The 23,164-nt window shown below is 40.9% G+C and overlaps 2 protein-coding genes across 2 annotated transcripts in view; one reads left to right on the plus strand and one right to left on the minus strand.

Moving 5' to 3' along the window:
- PRKD3 (protein kinase D3) overlaps positions 1-16,702 on the plus strand; it is a 45,762-nt gene extending 29,060 nt beyond the window's left edge. Inside the window, exons 11-19 of the mRNA XM_037405081.1 lie at positions 1,349-1,625; positions 4,807-4,859; positions 5,232-5,304; positions 8,511-8,617; positions 9,198-9,359; positions 9,798-9,896; positions 11,343-11,610; positions 12,535-12,620; positions 13,466-16,702. Of these exons, the coding sequence (XP_037260978.1) occupies positions 1,349-1,625; positions 4,807-4,859; positions 5,232-5,304; positions 8,511-8,617; positions 9,198-9,359; positions 9,798-9,896; positions 11,343-11,610; positions 12,535-12,620; positions 13,466-13,639 (1,299 nt within the window). The 3' untranslated portion in view covers positions 13,640-16,702. The remainder of the gene's footprint in view (positions 1-1,348; positions 1,626-4,806; positions 4,860-5,231; positions 5,305-8,510; positions 8,618-9,197; positions 9,360-9,797; positions 9,897-11,342; positions 11,611-12,534; positions 12,621-13,465) is intronic.
- Positions 16,703-17,332: 630 nt separating this feature from the next.
- On the minus strand, positions 17,333-23,145 carry NDUFAF7 (NADH:ubiquinone oxidoreductase complex assembly factor 7). Its single transcript, XM_037405082.1, has 9 exons — positions 22,751-23,145; positions 22,585-22,665; positions 21,772-21,882; positions 20,567-20,777; positions 20,054-20,112; positions 19,204-19,317; positions 18,515-18,658; positions 17,999-18,172; positions 17,333-17,623 (listed from the first exon to the last, which is right to left on the minus strand). Exons 1-9 carry the CDS (start codon positions 23,030-23,032, stop codon positions 17,411-17,413), a joined length of 1,389 nt encoding a protein of 462 aa, XP_037260979.1. The 5' UTR covers positions 23,033-23,145; the 3' UTR covers positions 17,333-17,410.
- Between the last annotated feature and the right edge of the window lie 19 nt (positions 23,146-23,164).

Below are 23,164 nucleotides of genomic sequence, written 5' to 3' on the forward strand. Positions count from 1 at the left end.
CCTCTCGATTACCAGAAAAATTGTTTGACCTCGAGTCTGATGAAGGCTAGGATTTTTTTGTTCTGTAAGTAGTGACTGGAAGTTTGCATGCTTATATATTTTATTTCAAGGTTCCCAAAACTAAATTATTTCTGACTGTACAACTGAAAGTTGCGAGCAAGATTTAAAGGAAAATTTTAAATGAATGAAGCTTAGCAGTAAGTTTCGTGTGTTGTTAATATAGTAATGTGTTCAATGGCGGAATATTCAGAAAATGTGTTCCAATGTATAAACAGGATTTTTCCCTTTCTTGTCTTACACCTTTAGGTGGGGGTCCAAATCTTGCAGCTTCTTCCTTTATAACATCTCTAAGATCAAGCCTTTTCTCTGTACACCCAGCTAAACTTGCCCAGATCCTTTTCATCCCTATCTTGACCAATGCAGTCTCTTCTTCTCAGACCTCTCTGATACTTGTATTGCCCTGTGCATTCAAAACAGAGCTGGTAAAATATGTTCCTTGCTTGTTGCTCCGTTATGTCACTGCTTTTAGTCCTTTGACTTGCCCCTTTGCACCCCTTTTTTGACTGCTTTAATCTCAGGTTGTCATTGCTGTTAGCATCATTCACAGTTTTTCCCTTTATGTTTATTTGCTCTTCATCTTAACCGGCTACTGTCTCTCATCCCCCTAATGCCAGCCCAGTGTTCACCTGCTTGTTCACTGCTCTGCAAGTGACGTGCACTGTACACCTTCCCCATGTATGTGGAATGTCCTCCTCCAGCTAGCGTGAACTTGCAACCATTTCTTCCTTCAGATCTGTTCGCTAGTACTGCTTGTACCGTGATCTTAAACTGACAAGGTAGAGGAGTCAGTAGAAATTGTTAATATCTGAATGAAAGAGAAACTTTACCCAAAATGATTCAGATATGTGAAGCAGTGCTTGCTGGTTAGCGTATATAACCACATCCTCTTCTTAATGTTGTCTTGTTGCACTTCCCCTCCCCCCTCCCCATCTTGTTCTTCTGTAGCTAAGCTGTATGAACTACAGTGGGGAAAATGGTTATTCTGTAGTTGTGCATCATTTGTATGCAGTGGGAACATGTCTCATGCTGAGTGTAAATGCTGTTTGAGCAGAAAGTAGTAGCTGAGTGGAGACAGCTGTGGTGGGGCTAGAAGTCTCTCTAGGCTTGTATAGAGGAATTCAGAAAACTCTGGGTGGGCAATGCTCATTTGTTTGACATTAGTTATGAAGCTTGGTGTTCTGATGTATTTGCTTTGATTTCTTTGCAAACGCTTTTTAAGTTTTGAGTATCAGTATATTAACATTTTACGTGCGTTTTCATTTTCTTAATCTTTAATATTTTTCTTCAGGAGATTCCACTTTCAGAAATTCTCCAGGTGACTCAGCCTCGAGATTTTTCAAACATGGTGCAGGGCAGCAACCCATACTGTTTTGAGATCATCACTGACACGATGGTGTACTTTGTTGGCGAAAACAATGGTAGCGGTCATCACAGTCCTGTTCTTGCTGCCACCGGAGTTGGACTTGACGTAGCTCAGGGCTGGGAGAAAGCCATTCGTCAGGCTTTGATGCCAGTCACTCCTCAAGCTAGCGTTTGCACTGCTGCAGGACAAGGAAAAGATCACAGTAAGCAGGCAGACAAGGCGCTATTATTCATATGCTGAAGTTGTTAACGCTGGAGATTCCTTTCAGAAAAGTGCTTATTTAGAGTGAAGTATTGCCTGTCTAATCTCTGCTGAATTGGGTCCATAATTTTCCGCAAGTCTCTACAAAGTGACGCTCAGGCTCGTGGAGGGTGGGCGAATCCTTGAATTCGTTGTAGCAGGAAGTAGTAGTTAAGAGTCAGATTTACAATATGGATCCATATCGCAGGGCTTCACCATAGGAGCATTAAGAACTCAAATGTAGTTGTTGGATATGAAAAGGGACCTTAGTTTAGATATTTCTAATATACTTTATTAAATAAGTAAATACATTCAGACTATATACATATACTCTGAAAGAACTAGATTTGGATGTTTTTTGATGTTATCTCTATTATATTTTCTTTTTTTAAATCTGTGAGATGTCAGTAGTTAAGGAGAAGAAAAGGCGTTAGTGATGCAATGTAAATACTGCCAGTGATGGAAAGAACTTTTGCTGAGCTGTGGGTACTAACAAAAAGTACCCCATTCTTCTTTTTATGCACCTGCCTTCCTTTTCTTTCTCTGGCATAGGATCACATTCGTTATCAAGGCTCCACTAAACTTTATATTGTGTTCTTTTCCCTTCAGACATCTCCTTGTTCCTTCCAATGACATTCATTCACATTCTGTGCTGAGATTTTTGCTTGCTTTCTTTAGTTCCCTTTCATCTTCCAGGTACTCCTTAATCTTAGCAAAATTTTCTCTTGCAGGAGATCGAGGTTAGTTTCTCTGTTTCTTGAATCTGGCTGCTCTGCATCAGCAACAGTTAAGAACGTGTAAATGCTAGCCTGAGGTAAAGGGACTTTCTGAAAATGCAGCCATGGTCTGAAATGGTAAACTATGAAATGCCAGTAGTGGTATCTGTAGTCAATTACAGTGACAAAACATACCTGTAAGGTGGTACTTCGTAACTGGCCTTACACATACATAAAACGCCACTTCTGATATGAAATTCTTAGTTGCAAATGTGTACATACATGTATGTACACCAAAGCTCTCTGGTTTTTAGAACCTAAGGCCTACTGTTGCTGAGAGACTTGCAAAGACAGTTGCTTTTCCAAAATCAGTAGTTTTTTCAGATATAAGTAATAACTTTATATTAAAATTGACAGTAGTAGGGAATAGAGCTGCAGGGGTAGATCCAGAGAGGAAGTATTTAATCATGTTTAGGATTGTAGGAGTATGAGAAACTACTACAAGTTGTAGTGTGGAGTGGTGTTTGCATATTCTTAGACAACTCAGGTTGGTTCTTAAACTCTAAAAAGCCCACAGAATGTCCATTCATACTTCTTCCAACACATTGTGAGCCATGAGATGTATCCCAAGAGCCTTGAAGAAAATTAGACTTTAGTTAAAAAAGAAAACCTCAAAGCCTTAAATATGTTCTTTTAAATGAAAAGACCAAAATAGGAGGGAGACATTGCTAGTGCTTGAAATACTTGCAGCAGCAGGGAATTTGTTGTATCACAGTGTCCACAAGACACTAGCTAGTCAATTGATACCACATTCTGGCCAGGAAATAGCTGGACATGAGGATGCCCTTCCAGTCTAACCCGTGGGAAAAAGTCCTTGTACCTGGTGGTTGGGGTGGGATGTGTCTTTGTGGGGGGGTTTCTGAGCTGAAATGACAAAGAGATTAGTAAATTGTTACCTGGTATAGATTTCCTATTGAATCCTGGCATTGCGTTCTTGCATTCTTCGCAAGTGACTGTTTTTCAGCCCTTATTCTTAGGGATTTCAAACACTAGAAATAATGGATTTATTTGGAAAGAGTAACTCAATTTCTACCTACCAGATACTTTATATTCTGTTGTCATCTGTGAAGGAGGGTTCAGTGTGTTCTCTTTTAACAGTTTCAAACACTGTATCTTCACTTTCTCGTATCTGTTTCAACCATGCTGCAGTTTGTGTTGACCTAGTAACTTTTCTCTGCCTTCTTGTTTTCCCATGTGTTCTGTACTATGCTTCCAATACAGACTTGACTATAGTCAGTAATCAGTAGACATATTTTTTTTTACAAAATTACAGTTTGGATTTCAGATGCAGTAGTGAGTGTCTGTCAGAGCTAGTATTTGTTGCCATCTTAAGTCTGTAAATTCCTTCTTTGAGATAAAGCACAGGTGGCAAAAATCAGATACAGACGTTTTCTTCGTGTTCTGAAATGGTATTTTTAAAGTTCAGGGCTGCTCTTAGGGTGATATAGGCCCTTTTCAAAATGCTGGTAAATCTACAGTATATCATCTGTCCACCTTGCAGATGAATTTGTTCTACTTTTGTTTTTTTGTTTCTTTGGTGTGTTTTTGGTTTGTTTTTTTTTTTAAAGTTAACAGAACTAATTATAGGTGTCCATTTGCCTGAGTTGCTTCACTTCTGTCTTGGAAGTGTTTTCTGCCTTCCCTGACTTATCTCTTCTTGTCCGTGCATCATAATGTTATTCCTGTAATGATAATTTCATGCCAACATCTGCTGCAGGCTGAAAATTCTGGGCTTTTTAGCTGATGCTTTTACTTGCAAATTACACTTCCTAGATGTGCTTTTATGTTCCAAAGATTGATATGCTTCTGTGGCTCATCCATGAAACAAAGGTTGTTTATAGTACGGGTTTTATTGCTTTTTTAATTATCAGGTCTTCTGTTACTTGCTTTGGTCAATTGTTTCCTTTTCTTATGCATTAATTCTGTATATCTTGATGCCACAGAGGACTAGTAACCACATTCTTGGAGTATAAGGGATCTCTCTGGTCCTTTTCCTTGTATTTTTCTGTATCGCTACCAGAAATTCTTAGTAGTTTAGTGAACTCGGATACAGTTGCCATGTTACTGTTGCTTTTGGTTCTCCAGCTCTCTGTTGTCTACATACTTGTACTGTTCTAACATTTCTGTAATCAGCAATATGACAGAAATAGACAAATAATCCCAGCAAAACTCCCAGGGTTGTTTATCTAATCATTCTGTGAAATCTGAGTTCCAGGGTATGATGTTTCTGCAGAGCATCGATAAAAATTGTTTCACCGTGACTGAGTTAGAAGTCAGTAAAGGTTTTTCGTTTTGTTTTCTCCTCTATTTACGAGAAAAAGCCTACCCTTCCTATTTACTTACTGGGTTGTGTCTTCTTTATTGCAGAAGAGTTATCTCTAAGCATCTCCGTTTCAAATTGCCAGGTCCAGGAGAACGTGGTGAGTCATGTGTGCTGTATAATAATTGTGTTTGTTTACCTGGCTATTACAGAGTAATTACTAGTAACACCTCTGGGTGAGAAAGCAACACCAGGGTATTGTAGCTAACGAAGCCTGTTGTATACAGGAAGTAATCTACTTACCAGGCACAGCGGTTAGTTTGTACGAATGTGTGTCCCTGCTTATGGTGCAGCTAAATGGATCTTCTTCAGCAAGTTTGTTGTGTTTTTTCCACTCCATTCAGGGTACTGATGGCACCCCTTGCAGGGTTTGATTAACGCCAAAAGTAAATACAGCTTAGCCAGTACTAATATGCTCGTGAACATTTTGATTACTCCTGATATTTGTGATTTCTTTTTTTTCCTGCATTAGGATATCAGCTCCGTGTACCAAATATTTGCTGATGAAGTGCTGGGTTCTGGTCAGTTTGGTATTGTGTATGGAGGTAAGTTACTTTTGATTCTGTTATGCATTTATTAAGGTAGAATGTCTGTATTCTTGGTATAATTAGCCTTTTCATATTTACTTAGCTGTATCTGGATGTCAAGGTGAAGTTCATCGTGTTAAAAGTTTTGTTTGGATTACTGTGTGTGTCTGCAGTTTTATGTACAGTATTTCTCACAATTCATTTTTTGCATTTGGAGTTTTGCCCTGGCATCAAAATCAGTATACAATATGCATTGCAATTTGACCACAGTTATATACAAAGTAATCTCTAGTCTGAATTTGGCCTTGGTTGATGATTTGGTTTTTTTTAAAATTGCAAATTCTAACACTGTTGTCTGTATTATATAGTATATGTCATGTATTATATATGTATATCTATGTATAAACGCAGTCATGTATTTAAGGAGGCTGTCCTCCTTAAGGATACCTGTTTTTAATGATATCTGAGAGGTGTGGCCAAAAGCAATTGGAAAAATACAAATTTGAGGTTATGGTTTGACATTTATGCAAACATATTACCGATGTATTTTATGCAAACAGTTTTGCTATGAATTTCTGTCAGCAGGTTGAAGTAGAGGGAGGAATTCTTTGTCAAGAGGTCTCACTATTAGGTTTCAAATGTAGTTTTATCACTTTCAGTTTTAAAAAAATCTGTGTTGCAACATATAACTTATTTATAGTGTGTAATCACAAAAAAAATCAGAAATGCATCTTATGAACTCCTGTTTATTTCTATTTTTTCTTTCCATACACCACCCCATCCCCCCAATCTCATGTGTTCTATCTCAAGTGTTGAGAAAATCACAGACCATAAATCTGCAAAGAAAGGAAAAGTGATACCTAATGATTTAAAAGTGGTAACCTTTCTGCTTCTGTCTTATCTTTCTAGTCAAGAACTATTGTGGCTGTGATTTTTCTGTGTGCCTGTTGTGTAGTTAAATACTTTTCTCTGTACTTCTGAAGTGCTTGATGGAAATGCAGTTTGCTGGTCTGGTTTTACATCACTTTTGAGAGGTGTCTGGTTTTTTGCCCTTTGTATTTCTTAAATCATAGTGTGAATCAGTGTGCTCCCTCTCTTATGAAAAGAACATGCACAAATGCAGACGGTATTTTAATGTTTTGGTTTTACTTCTTATACATACTCTCCTAAATTGTCTTTTAGGTAAATCTCAGCTTGGTATTTTGCATGGTTCAGTGCTTATAAACATAATAAATGCTTATAAAAGGCTTCTATAATACTCATTTTCTTCACATAGTAATGCCTTAAAATATATAGGAAATGCATACACAGTTTCTTAAAACAAAATCTCAAGCTAAAAGAGCAAGAAAAGAGGATATAAAAGAATATTCTTTTCTTGCTGTGCCCCCTGCTTAATTGTTTCTGGTGTCTGGGGAGACTAATCTGGTAACTTCTAATATTGGCTTCTCCCCACTTGTGTAGGCTTACTGAAATGATGGTAACAAGACCTTTTATTTAAATTAATAAAGATAAAATATAGGTGCTTCCATTGTTGTGGGGTTTGTTTGATTGTGGGTTTTTGTTTTTTTGATCTTTTTTTTTTTTGTCCTCTGTTCTCAACAAAGATTTACAAATTGTAAATCAAGAAGTTCCAGGATATTGCTGTCCACCTCCTGTGGATACTGGTATCTACCTCTTTCAGTGAGAACAGTTTCCCGCTGCTTTTCCTATCTTGGTTAGTTTTGAATGGTCTGAAAAATGAAGGCAGAAAAAAAATAATCTTGACAATTTCTTACTGATGTAAAACTTGCACTGAAACCTGGTTGGTTGTGCTTTGCTTGGGAGAAGGAATTTTCAAGCTGCTTTTCTGTTAGTCTTTCTTCGTGTACGATTTTTAGCTCTAGTCTAGCTTCCGTAGTTCAGTGTTTTGTTAGTTTGGTGGTTTTGCTTTACATTCTCTTGCAACCTAGCATTTCTCTTCAGCGTTTTGCATCTAGTTTGTAATTCACGGTATTTCTGCCACATTTCAGTATAATCTGATGTCTAGGGAAGCCAGAATAATATTCCCTGAATCTAAGGTTTTATTTAAATTATAGTTGTGTGCCGTGATTTCTAATATTTTGCCTAAAAATTGCTGATTTGTTAACAGACAAAATGACAAAAGTGCCCGGATCTCTCTTTTGAGACTTCTGGCTTTATGCTGTTGCCTGTGACAGTCCATATCCAGCACGTGCTTTCCTTAGGACTAATGTAATCTTTCTAAAACGTATTGTGTGCTCTCCAGTTGTTAGTTCTATGTCATAGCCTTGCAAACCCTTGTGGACCTTGCATGATGTCTCCAATAACTGCCTGCCTTTGTCCGGTGGAGTTAAGCCAGGTTTTGTTTAAGGCAGGTGCGCTGGCTGCTTGGCGCAGCAGCCTTTGGAGCCGTTCCGATGTCCTGCCTAAGCCCTGGCCACCAGCCCTGCCTGCAGGTAGCCCGTGTGGCCTGGCTGGGCAGTTAGTGAGGCATAGCTGGGCTCCCTGTAGCGCTGCCAGTGGAGTCCTCTGTGCTGCTTGCGCTCTAGCTGTGTGTCTTGTCCCATTTCCTAAAAAAGCTTCCAGACCCTTCACTGAGCAGATAATGACGGGTTTTTTTTTTTTCCCTTTGGTGCAGACTTACTGTTCTGTATTAGTTTAGTATTAAATGTCAAGGTCTTGCAGTGTGTGATCCCATTAACCTCTCTGATGGGAACGCGATAGAAGCCAGTTCAGCAGTTGTGGAGAAGCTGGGCGAGCGCTGGCAGCGACTCGCACAGCCCTTGAAACATCCTGTGTATTGCAGGATGCTTCTCGTGTGGTGGAACCCATGAAAGTAGGAAACCACTTGTAGATCTGTCTTCACATTGGTCTTGAATGGTTTTGTTGGTTTTTTTACAGAAGAGAGGCAGTACTCTGTGGGAGCAGGTATTACTTGCTCACGTGCAGGTCCCTTGCGTAAGCTAAATCTTCACTGAATACATCTAACGTCAACGTGCATACCTGACGGCGGAGTAGTAACTAGTTTAAATTTATCTACAACACTCCTGTCGAGGCCGATCACTTCTTGTTACGTATATACCAGTTGCAATTCTATATAGAAGTAGGGTAATACTGTACACTTGTACAGGATATACTTATTTCCCCAAATAGGAATGTTTGCTGTAATGTTTTATAGCTATGAATTGCTTCTGTGTCTTGATGGCTGACATTGACTTTCTGTTTAGGAAAACATAGGAAGACTGGAAGAGATGTGGCTATCAAAGTCATTGACAAGATGAGGTTTCCAACTAAACAGGAAAGTCAGCTTCGTAATGAAGTAGCCATTCTCCAGGTACAAAAGTATTTTTGTATCACATTGGTTATTTGAGACAAAACTCCATTAATGAGATTTCGTAATGCGTGTAAGCGCTCTGAATTGATTTCTAAATCTGCATATGTGATTTGTGAGTCTTTTTGTAAGAGGGAATCTTAGAAGAATGGGAATTCCTGAGTATTTGGTAGAGTTGGTAACTTGGGGGTGGTATCTACCCCCTGTAGGAGATCCACTGAAGACATGTACTTTGGCTCCATTGTCTCAGGTAGCAGGACACTTATTTTTTGCTGTCTTCACTGCTGGCTCCTCAGTCTGAGTGTTATTCTTGCATGTTCTGTACTCAAGCTACGGAGTGTATCAACTGTAAAATTAATTATTACAGATAATTTGTGTTAAAACAAATTAGTCTGAATAGTGATAATTGGCATGTTTCATGGGTTGATGTTTGTTTCAAGCTAGCTTCTTGCCTCAGACATTTTGTTTTTTCATCTCTTTAAACTCTTAACTGCTTTTTGATTTGTGGTACAACATTTCTGTGTAATTCAGGATATTTTTTGCTGTTTTATTTTAGTGATCTATCTATACTACTTTATTTTAGAATTTGCACCACCCTGGGATTGTGAACCTGGAATGTATGTTTGAAACTCCGGAACGGGTCTTTGTTGTGATGGAAAAGCTGCATGGGGATATGCTAGAGATGATTCTTTCCAGTGAGAAAAGTCGACTTCCTGAACGAATAACTAAGTTCATGGTCACTCAGGTTGGCATTCAGTCTCTCTACTTTGAGCGGAAAGGCTAGATTTGTCTTTTGTAATTATGTGAGAATGGAGTTTGGAGAAGGGGTTTTCTGTATTGTTATTTAAAAGAGACAGTGCAGAGGACTGCACATCTAATGGTAGCTGAATAAACATGGAAAGAATTTTTGATGTTAATTATGTTATTTTTTTTTACCCTTCTTTCCGAAGACTATGATATTATGAACATCCAAAGATGCGTGTCAAAACAGTAAGCATTCAAAAAGATGGGGTGGGGAGTGGAGGAAAATAAAACAAACCCATCAGCTCCAAGTCTTGACAGGCTGGAAAAAACAGTACTTGAAGACTATGTTGATACAAATTACTGTGTTGGTTAGTGTGCCTGGATTTTGACACTGCGGATCTGCTTGAATAGTTCTGAAAGTGTTCTTTCCTTTTTGTAGATACTTGTTGCTTTGAGGAATTTACACTTCAAGAATATTGTGCACTGTGATTTAAAACCAGAAAATGTACTACTAGCATCTGCAGAGCCATTCCCTCAAGTAAGTGAAGATTAAAACCCACTTTTTTCATTATTTTTAATTTTTCTTTTTTTTTTTAAAAGAAACGTAGTCATTGCAGCATAAAAAATGACCTCCTGTGGGATTGTTCAACCGACTTAGTCTAGAATTACTTGAACGGTATGTGTTATAGCTGTGTCTTCCCCCCCCTCAACTGGATGATGTCTCACAGCAATGCTGTGCGGCAGCATTCTGTCTTCCAAGGAGCCTGAGAAGTAGAACTACTGCCAGCACTTAGCGAAAGGCTCAGTAGACTGCATCTGTTTTTATGCTTATTCTGGATTAGTGAGAATATTCCAGTGGAAAAGGCACTGGACTTGAAGCTTCAAGACCAGTCCTTGTTTCTGTTCCAGTGCTGTTTGACCCTGGGAAACAATTTCTAACCTGTTGTGCATCTCCTTCTTTTCCTTGCTCTTGTCTGTGTTGCTTATAAGCTGTTGTGAAAAGGGACTGGCACATCTGTCACTAGTCTTGCTCAGGGATCTTCATCGTCAGTATGTGTGATATTACATTATAAATACAGTGACTAAATAGCTAATTTCTGTAAGAGAAATGCTGTTCAGTGATATTAGTGTTTAGGTACAGTCAACGCTTACCCCAGTCAACTGTTACCTTAGATACCTCGGATAGTATGGATATTGTGGATGATATACTGAAATTAAAAGCTGCTAGGTAGGCAGCATCAAGGAGTTGCTTCCAGTCCTGTGACATGAATGCAAAGTGGAGAGGACTTCTGGAGAGTCACTCGCATGCCTTTAGTGCATTGCTCTTTCTTAGAGCCTGAAGCGGGCTTATTAACTTGGGGTTAGTGCTGGGCTTGATCTGGATCCTTCTACCTGTGCAAGTGCCTGTTGTGTTCAAGTCCAGGAACCATCCCGGAACCATCCCAGAACCGTGCAGCTTTGAGCATCAGTGCAGGCAGCAGCTGTTGACGCTGTTTATGTGGATGATTATTGGACTGTCCTGTCCAGAGCTGGCTGGGTCTGAGTTGACTTCTGTATAGCTGAAGCCTCCAGCTTCAGGGATATGATTAAGAGGAATGTGATCTAGCTGGGATTCACGTGCTTTTTAAGTTTTGGTTCTGTGCCTTGTAAGGGCGCGCATTTGTCTCTGAAAATAAGCTGAGTTTGGAATCAAGTTTTTTGTCCTTACCTGCACGCTGGTGGCCATCCATGTCCTACACAAACTGCCTCAGACCTGAGTTGGTGCGAGCCAGTTCAGGTCTTAGTCTGAAGGGTGGTTGATCTGCAGTCTGCAAAACCAGCCACCTAAAACCTTGACCTAAAACCTTATGTGATGTTTTGTCTCTGCTTTAGTGCGTACAGTGTTTAAATGACAGCAGAAAGGGTGTCACCCAGATCGTGGGTAGTTGCATCCTTTGTAGATCAAGCAGAGATTTCTCAGTTCAAAAATATATTTCTTTTGCAGGTGAAGCTGTGTGATTTTGGCTTTGCACGTATCATTGGTGAAAAATCTTTCAGGCGCTCGGTGGTGGGAACACCTGCTTATCTTGCCCCTGAAGTGCTCAGGAGTAAAGGTTACAACCGCTCTCTAGACATGTGGTCAGTAGGAGTTATTGTCTATGTGAGCCTTAGTGGTACATTCCCGTTTAATGAAGATGAAGATATAAATGATCAGATCCAAAATGCAGCATTTATGTACCCACCAAATCCTTGGAAGGAGATTTCTAGTGAAGGTAAGAAATCAGTTTTCTCTGTTAGAATGTCTTTATATGTAGGTAACACATTCAAATGCTTAAACCTCAAAGTCCCTTCAGATAAGAGTGTGAGAATTACTGATAGTTTGAGTTTAATAGACTATGCTGAAATGGATAGATATGACTTGGCATATTTTTGTGAAAGATAAATTGTCAATTACAACGTCTTAGATAGTTTTCAGGGCAGGAGGAGCCAATAGATTTAGCAAGAAAAATTAATTGCATGCATGAGGAGTGGGATGAATAACCTGAAACTTCCCCAAAGTCCTAATGAAATGAGAAATCATGTCCTAATGAAAAGAGAAATCGTGTGTTTGCTGAATGCTGATCTCAAAACAGACTTTATCTAAACTCTAATTAGAGAAACAGTTTGAAGTTGAATCTAGAACCTTAGTTTCATATGTTAGCAAGTGAAACAAAACCTGCATCTAAACATCAGCTCTGAAAAATCCAGAAGTTTACAAGGTTGGTCTCTGGAGCTCTGCAATGCCAGCTTTGTTATTAGTGATGCGTATGTGGTTAACACGCAGGTAGGTGTGGAGGAACATACACAACAGCATCCTGCAGTGGAAGTCCTTACAGTGTTTTGGAATGCAGGATTATGCTCAAATTATTTTGGCACTTCTGAAAATGGCTAAAATCAGTAGGGAAAAAGATTAATGAGTACTATAGTAAAGCTTTTAGTGTTTTTAGTGTTTACATCAATATGGGGGGAAGCTTACCCCATACCTATTTTGTAGCCTCATTTAACGTAAGCAAAGCAAAGTATAATCAAAGAGCTTGATTAAAAGAGTTCAGTAAGATACACACACATATAAATTCATTTTCACTGCAGCATGTGGATGTTAACAGAAGTAATTAGTATTTAAACAATATAATTTTTGTTCTGTTTTTCTTTGTCAGCCATTGATCTAATAAACAATTTGCTTCAAGTGAAGATGAGAAAACGTTTCAGTGTTGACAAATCCCTTAGTCATCCGTGGTTACAGGTAAACCCATCTGCTTTTTCAGTATGTTTATAGTGGCTGAATAACTATTTTTTTGGATTAAATCCTTCAGAGGCTTATTAAAACTGCTGCTATTAAAGTCTTGTTAACAAGCATTCATGGAGGCTTGAGTATTTGGTTTTTTAGCTTTACATCTTATGTGCTCCAGGATTCTGCCCATCTGTTAATGGCTTCTTTCTCCAAGGAAAGTCTGTCTTACTGTTTCTCTTGCCCCTTAGTTTGGTGCTAACGTAGTTTTACTCTTCTGGCACCTCTCCTGAATGCAGGCCATGATGAGTACATGAAGCCCCAGTAAAATCAGTATAGAGACAAACATTGTTTGTTCTGTGCTGAAGTTGGACACACAAGACGGTGTGTGCTGTAACTTGCAGTTATTCTGGAACAGAATTGTTTGGAATGGAATTTACCTGCTGCTTTGTTGTGGGTTCCTTTCACAATACTGTGTGCACATATCCATGCACACAAATAACTTAAAATACGTTAGGGAGAAAATCCAATTAATTCTGAGTACAAACAATATTAGAATGAATATTTTTTAATGTATGTGTATATTTGCAATTAATTTTGTAATAAAGCTAACATAGCTGTCTTGTTACAAAAAGTTTTCACGATTTACAGTATTACAACCTTCGATAGTAACAGCGTATTTAATTTTGAACCATTCTTGTGGGTGAGTTTTTTTGCTTGGTTCATTTTTTTAGCAGATCTTGTTGGTTTCATCTTGTGGCTATTTATACTAAAAGTGGAGAAAAACTGCAGAATTTATCCGTGGGAATGTGCTGTTGCTGTTTCTTAAACTAGTGCCTTAAATCCCTTTTACTCCTTAGGATTATCAGACTTGGCTTGACCTCAGAGAATTTGAAACGCGCATTGGAGAGCGTTACATTACCCACGAGAGTGATGATGCACGCTGGAAAGAACATGCTTACGAACACAACCTTGAGTACCCCCAGCATTTCATTATGGCTCCTAATCCAGATGACATGGAAGAAGATCCCTGATTTATTCATTATGCTAATTTACAGCAAAGAGGGATACTCCAGACAGAAACCGAAGATAAGTTTTGGAACAACTGTTGCTCTTTTTGAGTGTTATACACAGTTTGGTGTACAAAGCCCCAGAGGATCCTGCATTGACATGGGAAGAGACTGTTGTCCAACAAGCTTTTCTCCGTCTCTGACTTAAACTATGAGTAGTTACTAGACGGTGGGATAAGCCCCGTTGGTTAACATTTCACCGAGCTGTGTGGCACAAAGCCATTACTGAGGTGTAATGTGTACAGATTGAACGGTTTGTGCGTTTTTTCAAGAGTTTGATTTTTTTTTCATAGCCTACGCAATAAGATTTTTGTAATGGTTTTCTAATCCCTATTTACTAGCCCACAGAGGACTGTTTTTCTGCTACTTAGATATGTCTCCTGTTTCCTAAACTGTGCATGGTGAAAAGAGACTAAAAAGAAATTGGTGCAGAATACCTTGGCTAATAGCAAAACATGGCAGTTTAGGTTGAATACAGCTTCACAGATGAAGGAATAATTTGCTGCTGTTAAGACAGTCAAATATTTTGTGTCTTTGGCCTAACTGAACTTCTTCCAGATACACCAAAAAAAGAAACCCCCTTAACTTCTTACGTTCCTCTTGAAATGCTGGCTGACAACCTAAAGAGATGACCATCAAAGCTATGTGAGTCCTTTCTTGTCTGTTGAAACAGCGATAAGCCACAACAGTGCGTTGCTGTGCAGGGCTGGCACACATCATTGATACACACCAAAGGCATTTTGCCTTAGAACTACCCAAGTGATGCACAGAGACCACACAAGACTTGATGTAGCATATCCTTTCGCTCCGGAAAAACAGCTTCTGGCAGAAGGATGTGGAGGAATAGGGAAAAAAAACATGCAGCTTTCTTATGTTGTTTTGAGTAATTAGATTTTTAAATTTTTCTAATGTTTTTCTAATATTTTTTAAGGTTCCCTGGACTTACATCAGGAGTAGTTTGTAGCCTGCTAGCTTGTATCTTAACTCTGCTCAAAACCTAGGAGTAGCAGTGGATATCAAATCACCTGTTGGCTCCTGCCAGGGCAGCTGGATTGTAGGAGAGAGGGCTTTGCCTTCTGACCTTCACCTGCAGCCCCTCCCATCCTCTTTACTGTGCTCCGCGTTGTTTTTTGAGCTGAATGAAGAGTCCAAAACAAACTCCTAATTCAGTTTTTTAGGCAGATGCCACAGCTGATGGATTGTCAGCCACTTATGGGACTTGTGGCGCAGCAGAGAGGAAGCAGCACTGTTCCTTGGAAATGATTCCTTCAGGACCGTGCAACAGTTAAAGATCACGGTATTTCAAAGAAGTTTGAGGCCGTGAATGCTAAATGCAAATGGAAGAGTTTTGTTTTCTTTCTTGTCCTATTTTAAAAAACGGGAAAGGTGAAACCTTTCCTTTTGTGTGGGATAACAGCATTGTGCTGCTGGAAGGTGCTGAATGGCTGTACATGTCCCTGATGTGCCGAGCTGCTTAGCTGGAGCTTGGTTTGAAATACTTCTTAAAATACTGATGCAGGCTTGAACTGCAAAGTCAGTGAGAGGTTTAATCTCTCTCTCTCCTACAAAGATTTTTTTTTATTTGTGTGTGTGTGTGTGTAGGTAAGTGGTTTTTTTTCTACTGTTGTTATTCAGGTAAGGAAGCAGGCAAGCAGACTTTTTGTGAGTTGTTAGATATGCATACAATTTTATGAGGTTATTTCAGGGCTGGCAGATGCTTGCAATGACAGTGACCTGGTGGTAAAGTCAGTGGCAGTTGCAGAGGTGTGTACCCACAGGTAGGTTTGGGTCTTTAACCCACCTTTTCTTTTCCTATTGCCCTTAATCTAACTGCCACTACGTCTTGCAGGTGTCCAAGGTAAAGGCTGAACTCTGGCTTCCCCGTCAGGGTGTACCGCACTGTACGGAAGGGAACGTTGGTGCAGGCTGTACAGTGGTTCCCTGCAGCCGGCAGCACGGTTCAGCCCTTCTGGCCACCACGGGTCCTCTCTCCTGGCAGGTGTTTTTCTCAGGTTTGTGCAGGGGCCTTGCCCGGTGGCAGTCCCTGCCACTCCTACCCGGGGGGGCATCCTCCCCCTTCTGTGCCCTCAGGGCAGCGCAAAGGAATTCAGAAGGGGCAGGGCTTGTCCCTTAACCCTGCCATCCTGCTGAGGCAGGGTTTCAGGGCTGATGCTTCGGAGAGGCACGATTTTTCATCTTTGGAACCAGAACAATCACCTGTGAAGTTGGTAGTCTGGTATTTGCCCAGGCTTGGCAAGGGAGGCAAAGCTTTTTTTTTTTTTTTTTTTTTTTCTCCAACTTCAACTGTTCAGGTGACCAAATTTCAGTGAAGCCATTGCTATCTTCCATCCCAACTGTAATAATGTAGATACAGTCTGGTTTTAAACTTCAGATTTTATACCTGAGCTGTCACTTCAGGTTTTCCTGTGGATTTTTTTTGTTTGTTTGTATCATTTTAAGGGAGGAAATAAATCCAGCTCAGTCACTTGAAAAAGCACAACAGGAACAGAGGAAGGAGGGGACAACAATGAAGTAGAAGGCCTGGCTGATGTCTCTCCCCTTGATGTCTGCTCTGCTCCAAAATATTATATGAGCTATTTATTCTTCAAGTTGTATTAAAAAATATAAAAATGCTGTTTGCCTTTGGAGGAAGTTGCCTGACCATATATGCAGACTTACGGGGCCAGACAATAGAAGCCACAAGCAACTAATAGTCAAGGAACCAAAAAAATGAGACATATATTAGGAGTAAACTTTCTTCAGAGTAGTAAAAATAGCTGAGTTTTTTATTCCCTTTTTTTCTACCTTTACTGCAAACTTTGACAGCAGTAGGTTACAATGTTTGATATCCTTACCCCTAGAAGAATTGTGTTCATTCAAGAAATAGTGCTATGATGATGCTAAAAAAAGCTCATGTAAAATTTATAGCCTGAAAAGGACACTGTCAAGTACTTTTATATTTTTATACATCCCATTGTTTGTAAATATCCTCTGATAAGCTTGAAAATAAAATTTATTTCCCTATCAGACTTGTTCTTCTTATTTGCATGAGTTATCTTTCCTGTCAAATGTTTTTAGAAGTAAATGGTTCTTTATACTTCTCTGTTTGTGGATTTGTCATTACCTAGGCCCTGCTGTGGAAATTCTGTTAGCAGGTGCTATGGAACTAATAACTTTTTGCAGGGCTCCTGGCACCATTCACTTTATAAAAATGTCTTAGCATCTTGTTTTTTAAGGAACTACCCAAGCTTAGTACATTTTGAGTCTCCTTAGCAAATCTGTTGGTTACTGACAAGTTTGAATTTTATTCCATGAGTAAATACCTCACTCAGCTCTCTCTTGAGACCCCTGAAACATCATTCATTCTCAGTGTATGCTGGTTCCTGTATGTGTAGTGTTTGATTTCTGCACATACTGCTTTGAGTAGGCCAGTCAGCAGGTTCAGTGTGCTGCACTAGATTTACTCTGAAATTGCAAAGTGTGAAAGTGTAGACTAGCGTGTGACAATTGCCTGGAGAAGTAATGTGACATTTCATGTGCTTTCAGTTCAAAGATAAATCAAAGTATTTAGTTCCTACCTTACTGTAGATGTAGCTATATGCAGATTACATTATTGCAAAACATATAGTATGTGAAACCATAAAATGCAGGACTCCATTCCTTTTACTTGTTTTTTATTTAATAGGCTGCTATTGAAAGCTACTATTATCAGACATTTTGCTACAGTATTTGTAATTATTTCAGTAAGAGTTCATCAAATCCAGCAACAGGCGGTAAGGGAGACTTTGAATCTGGCTTATATTTCTTGTCAGGCTGTGCAAGCCTGTGGTGAGGCAGCAGGGCAAAAAAGTTAAAACAGTCCCCCATCTTCTTGGGATTCATCAGCATATCATAGCTGTGAAGTAACTGTTCATGAGTTGCTGTGTCACGTGAATTCTGCAAGAGGACCTAAAAATAAAAAATGTAGGTTACAGCCATTCCTGCCTTCCTATAAATTCCCTCATACCTGCAATCACCATTTGCATCCCTTTCACTTATACTGATGTAACAGTGCCATAATGTTCAGTAGAACCAGTAAGATCCTGGTGCAGCTCATACATTGATGTATGGAGCAAAGTTTAAATACTCCTAAACATAATATGATCAGTTTATTTTGAGGGATCACGAGTAACTTATATCTAGGAGAAGCAACTCTGATCCCACACCTGCATGCTGTTTGGAACAACTTTCTTTTAAAATCAGATTATTATAAAAGCTCTCTTGCTGCTTAAGAGCATTGCTTGTGGAGCAGGAGAGTTCGTGTACCCGTAAACACTATGGTACCTGGAATCGGAGGTCAATGCCCATGTTTTTTAAAAACTCCCGCTGTTTAATGGGGCCCAATGTGGCTGTTCTTCCCTGTGTCATCTTTCGAAGATAGCTGAAATCAACATCTGCTGTCAGGTCAGCTGTACCTGGAGCTTTCAGCACATCGTGAAGTTTGTGATTCCGGAAACCCTGAAAAATTAAAATCAGAATATTATACTCAGCCATCATTCTGGCTACCCTAGCTAGTCTTTGCTAGCCCCAAGTTGTGCGTGTGAGGGGTGAAAACAGCAAATTATACTTCTGAGATAAACTGAGCAAGGGCTCAGATTATCCTCTCCAACTGACAGAAACCCTTACGGGTACTGATTAAATAGGAACTCAATTACTCAGTTTTATGATTGCAGCATAATGCAGTTTTTGCTATTATATCCACCCAAGACCTTTCACTTACAAGAACCTAACGATCCAAGTGACAAATAAAAGATAAAAGAGTATATTGGCTTATTCTTTCAGCGTAAATGAATGACTTGCCCGGAAAGTGTCAGTTTTGGTTCCATCATGACCATAATCGGCGATCAGTGCAGCCCCGCCGTCCTTTTCTATACGACAGGCAAGTCTCTGAATGATGACACCAGCCTCAGGACACACTTCCACATGATCCCTCGTTTCTTCAGGCTAGGGCAGTGTTCAGAGAGCAAAACACCTGCATTAGCAAACAAATACAGGGCAAGAGTTCTTCAACACTTGATGTCTTGGGACTCTTGTCACTTTGTTGGGGCACACAGGTCCAGGGGCGTAAGCCAGACTACCTAAAGCTTGAGCTAGTTTTTACAAAGTCATTTTCAGTTAGTGTCTTCCAAGTGCTGAATTTCAGTCATCTCTTCTATAACCTATATTTGACTGAAAAGAAAATCTTTCTAACAATTAAGAACACCTGCATCAGGTGAAACTGCATTACTGTGGTACTGAAAGAATGGAAACTGCTCTTCAGCCACGTGCACCTTCAAAAAGCCCTTCTGTGTGAAACTTTTTGTGCTGTATTCTCACAGCATACAAAGTTAAATGCCTGTGGAAGTTTTGCAGAATGGAAAGGGTAAAGCTGTATTTACTCATCGATAGACTAAGATCCCTCCTCTTGCTCTCAAAGTAACTGAGAAGCAGTAAATGTACTTGAAAGAGTCAGTAGAGATGCAAGTACAAACCGGTAGGCATAATCTTACCTGAATAAAGTTTTCTGTTGCAGGGGTACTGGATGGTGACAAGACAAACCGCAGCTGGTCAGGAACTTCTGGATCTACATCAACCAACACTTCACGCCAGCCTTTCTCTGTTCTCTGTTTAATGAACCCAAAGTACTCATTTTACACTCTTAATAGCTACAACAGTATCTTGTTATTTGATTGAACTAATCTCAAGCATTTTCACAAACATTTTAGGAACATAATATGTATTAACAACAATTATTCGTTCCTACTTAATTCCAGTAACTGCCTTGGAAAAAGCCTGTGGAAGAGACTCATCTCCAGAGTCAAATAAAATACAGGTTTAGTTACACTTAAAAGGAATGAATGATGCTGTTTAGAAAAATGCTGCCTCTTCTATTGACAGTGCAACATTTAACCAAAATAAAATATTTATATTCTACCAGTGATTTTCATAAACTATTTACCAAATCGAAGTTGAATATTTCTTCTGAATCCTAACTAGCCTCTAATTTGCTATTCTCATTACCATTCAAATGAAAGCCCTTCAGTCTTTGTTAGCAGTGGTGCATAAAATAACGCGGAAATTAAAAGCTTCATTAAGGTACCGTAAGAAATAAAAAACCTTGAGACTCTTCTCAGCAGAAAAAAACCCTTTAGCTTTCTACAAGATTCTCCATTCAAGAACAATTACTAGTTTTACAGTTATCAGCTGAATTAAGACTTATTTGTTCAAATTAAGTTAGAAATATTTGATCACCAGAGACAGTGCAATGCATGTGTCTAGTCTGGCACCCTGATTCTGTGCTTCCTCAGAGAAAAGGCACTGAAGCAGTCGGTCACAATTACAACAATCTTCTTGCTGTACCTGAAACTTATGTATTGGCAGGGCATCAAAAAACTCATGTGCTAGGTAAAAGCTGTAACCTGTGGGAAGGTAAAAAACAATGCATTAAATTATTAATGCTTCCATAGCAGCTTATGATTTTTAATGAATTAAGCTAGTTAATGTGGTTGTGAAATAATTATCGTTACTTCCAGCTTGGATACATCAAAGACAGCATTTCTACAGCTAACTCTAGCGTCCAGTCCAAGAATTTTAAATAGGTATCTCATGGAAGGAGATTCAGGCAAAGCCAGTAAATGGTTTCCCATGATAAGAAAAAGTGAGAGTATATGAAATTGGGTAGCTATCCCAAAATGAAGGTAGTCGGAACAGGTAGCAGTTACGAAAAAGGAGTCAAGATCCTGCCTAAGAACCAACACTTATATTAACTACTTTTCTATCCATTATGAAGGCTACCAGAGAAGTATTCCATTATCAGAAGCTGCAAATGGAGGAAGGATGCCATCCCTGTAACAAGACATTCACGCTCCTTACCTGACGGCACATCTTGAATGTCTCTGTACCAGAAAATGGGAATCCCAGTCTTGCTAACGCCCTTCATGTAAGCAGACTTGTCCTCGGGGTTTGACTGTGCCTTCCCTCCCGTCAGCATTAGCGCTTGGATCTCACTGAGTTTGGGACTCACTTCTACCAGATGAATAGAGACATCACATTTACTAAGCAAAGATGCAAGCTGGTTGAAGACCTATAAAGGCAGATGAATTCTATTAGGCAGTCACGTGCTGTGTACATTAAAGGTTTAAGAATTAACCTTTAATCTCATTATTTCTATTCAAGATAAAAGATTTAGTTGGTGTTCATTTAACAAAATAGTTTGAGTGAAAGAGACTGCATTTTGCTCCTTCAGAAGGAGGTGGGAATTCATCAGTTTTAATAAAAGCTTCTATGCTTCTAATAAAGTTGGCAAAATACAGTGCATATTACATAGGGCAACGACATGAAATGCTAATTTAGAATAGTAATAGCCTGAGAATGAGTAGCTCCTTTAAGACCCGCAGAGGATTTAGCATTAGGAGAAAAATGGTTCAGTTTTCCCAGGCATGGTAAACAAAAGTGTTTGATATCCTACATTTCACTGTGCTTATCAGTTTTTTTTATTAATATATGCAAATATGACAAAAGTTCTTCTGAGATACTAAATCCCATTAGCAATCAGGTTTTGAATCAGTAGTATTCTAATTAATAGACAGCATGCAAGCATGACTGAACACAAAGGGCTAACTGAGAAGAAATAAGCCCCTGAAACCCCCAAAGGAACTGACACACCTTCACTGCTGGATTATTGTCCTCCCCGCCTCCCTGCTACACTGAGGCCCCCCTCCCAGGAACACACAGCAGCACTCAGGAGTCCTAAGCAGTTTTCAGTTTGGATAATGCTTTCCCATGCAGAAATAATTTGGAGTATTCCTGCCCTCCCCTTCTACCAAGTAGCACTTGAACGATTACACGTGTGCCTGCAGTGTGCCCACACTGGCCCATGTTCTGCTTTCAACTGACACAGTTGAGCTCAGAAATACGCATATATTTTAATAACAGTCTAAGCTGCAAATCTCCTGACTGAAATGATTTTAGTACTAGGGAGGGTTAAATCCTGAGAGCAGAACATCATTCCTTCAGGCTTCAGAGTAGCCACGGCATAAGGCTGGAAATAAAGAATATTAATATTAGTTTTCACCTACCCGTAACATATCATCAGCAAGAGTGCCCCTCCCCGGGCCCAGTTCCACCAGCTGGAACGCTTTAGGTTTGCCTGCGGCTATCCATTCACTGACACACCATATTCCTATTAACTGACAGTGAGAAACAACACAAAGACTTACAGTAAGAACTTCAGAACTTGTGGAAAGCAGTACCTGCCTTTTGTCTGATAATAACTAAGATACTACGGCAATACTCTCTCTCCGCATTTCAAAGTTCAGAGAAATCATTATGATACATAACTTTGCCCTCTGCTCTTTTTATATTAAAATCAGTGGCTGGCTGCTGTCAGCCCAGCTGAAGCAACTCTCCACCACTAAAGGTGTGGGGCTCCCCTGGCTGGAGCGTGAACCTTTGCTAAAAGCTCCAGTGCTGGCTGCTGCCTGGCCAACTGCCCCCCCGGCAGCCACCCTCCACCCAGTGCACTCCCCAAAGCTGCGGGGAGAAGGGCGCTCGGGCAGCCGTCCTACCGCAAGCGACGCACAAGCCAGAGCGAACCCGACCAGCGTCTGAAAATGGTTTTTGTGTAGTTTTCACACCGGGAAACTACCATCACTCTTTGTATTTATAAACAAGTTCTGTATGAAACCAAGGGTTCCTACGCCCAGGTGTGCCTCAGGCTCAGCACAGGAAAGGCCTCCCCCCCCATCACCCACAAAACCTGAACGCCCCTGCCCCTGCCAAACCAGTTTTCTTTTGGTAAATGACCTGAAGCCCGGACTCGCTGCTCGGGCATCCCCCAGCGCGGCCCCCCCGCCACCCCCGCAGCTACCGACGGAGAGAGGCGCCGGTACCTCCCCGAAGGCCTGGCTGATCTCGGGGGAGGTGACGAAGTCCCCGCTGTCGCCGATGCCGCCGCGCCGCGTGTAGTAACCCTGCGGGGGGAGAGGGGCCCGGGGCCCGGTGAGCGGCGCGGCATCCCCGGGTGCAGGGTCACGGCCCCCCCGGCCCGGCCCGCACCTGGCCCGGGTTGGTGAGCGCCTCCCGCATGTACTCGGCCACCGTCACCGGCCCGGTGGCCCGTAGCTTGAGCAGCAGGTGCCGCAGCATGGCGGAGCCCCGGTTGGGCCCCTCGGCCCCCGCCTCGCCCCCCGCGCCCGAGGAGGACCGCGCCGTCGCCGGGAGAGGAAGGGAGGCGGAGGGGGGGAGGCGGCCGTTGCCAGCGTGACAGGGGAACCGGCGGCGGCCGGCGGCACCCAGGGCGGCGGCGACGAGCGCGCGGCGCGCAGGCAGCGGCACCATGGCAGCGGCGCCCGCGGGCGGCCCACCCGCCGCAGGTCCTGGCCGTTTGGTGGCCGCGCCGCGTCCCGGCGCCCGCGTGAGGCCGGGCCGCCCAGCCTGCGGCGAGCTCCCTCCACCCCCCTTGCAGGACCT

The sequence above is a fragment of the Falco rusticolus genome, chromosome 12 (assembly GCF_015220075.1).
Source record: "Falco rusticolus isolate bFalRus1 chromosome 12, bFalRus1.pri, whole genome shotgun sequence".
Taxonomy (NCBI): domain Eukaryota; kingdom Metazoa; phylum Chordata; class Aves; order Falconiformes; family Falconidae; genus Falco; species Falco rusticolus.

Coding starts and splice junctions, on each gene's coding strand:
- NDUFAF7 (XM_037405082.1), bottom strand. CDS start 23,032: ATGGTGCCGCTGCCTGCGCGCCGCGCGCTCGTCGCCGCCGCCCTGGGT. Junction 22,666..22,750: donor CGCTCACCAACCCGGGCCAG/GTGCGGGCCGGG, acceptor CTCCCCCCGCAG/GGTTACTACACGCGGCGCGG. Junction 18,173..18,514: donor CCAAAACTGACACTTTCCGG/GCAAGTCATTCA, acceptor TTAATTTTTCAG/GGTTTCCGGAATCACAAACT.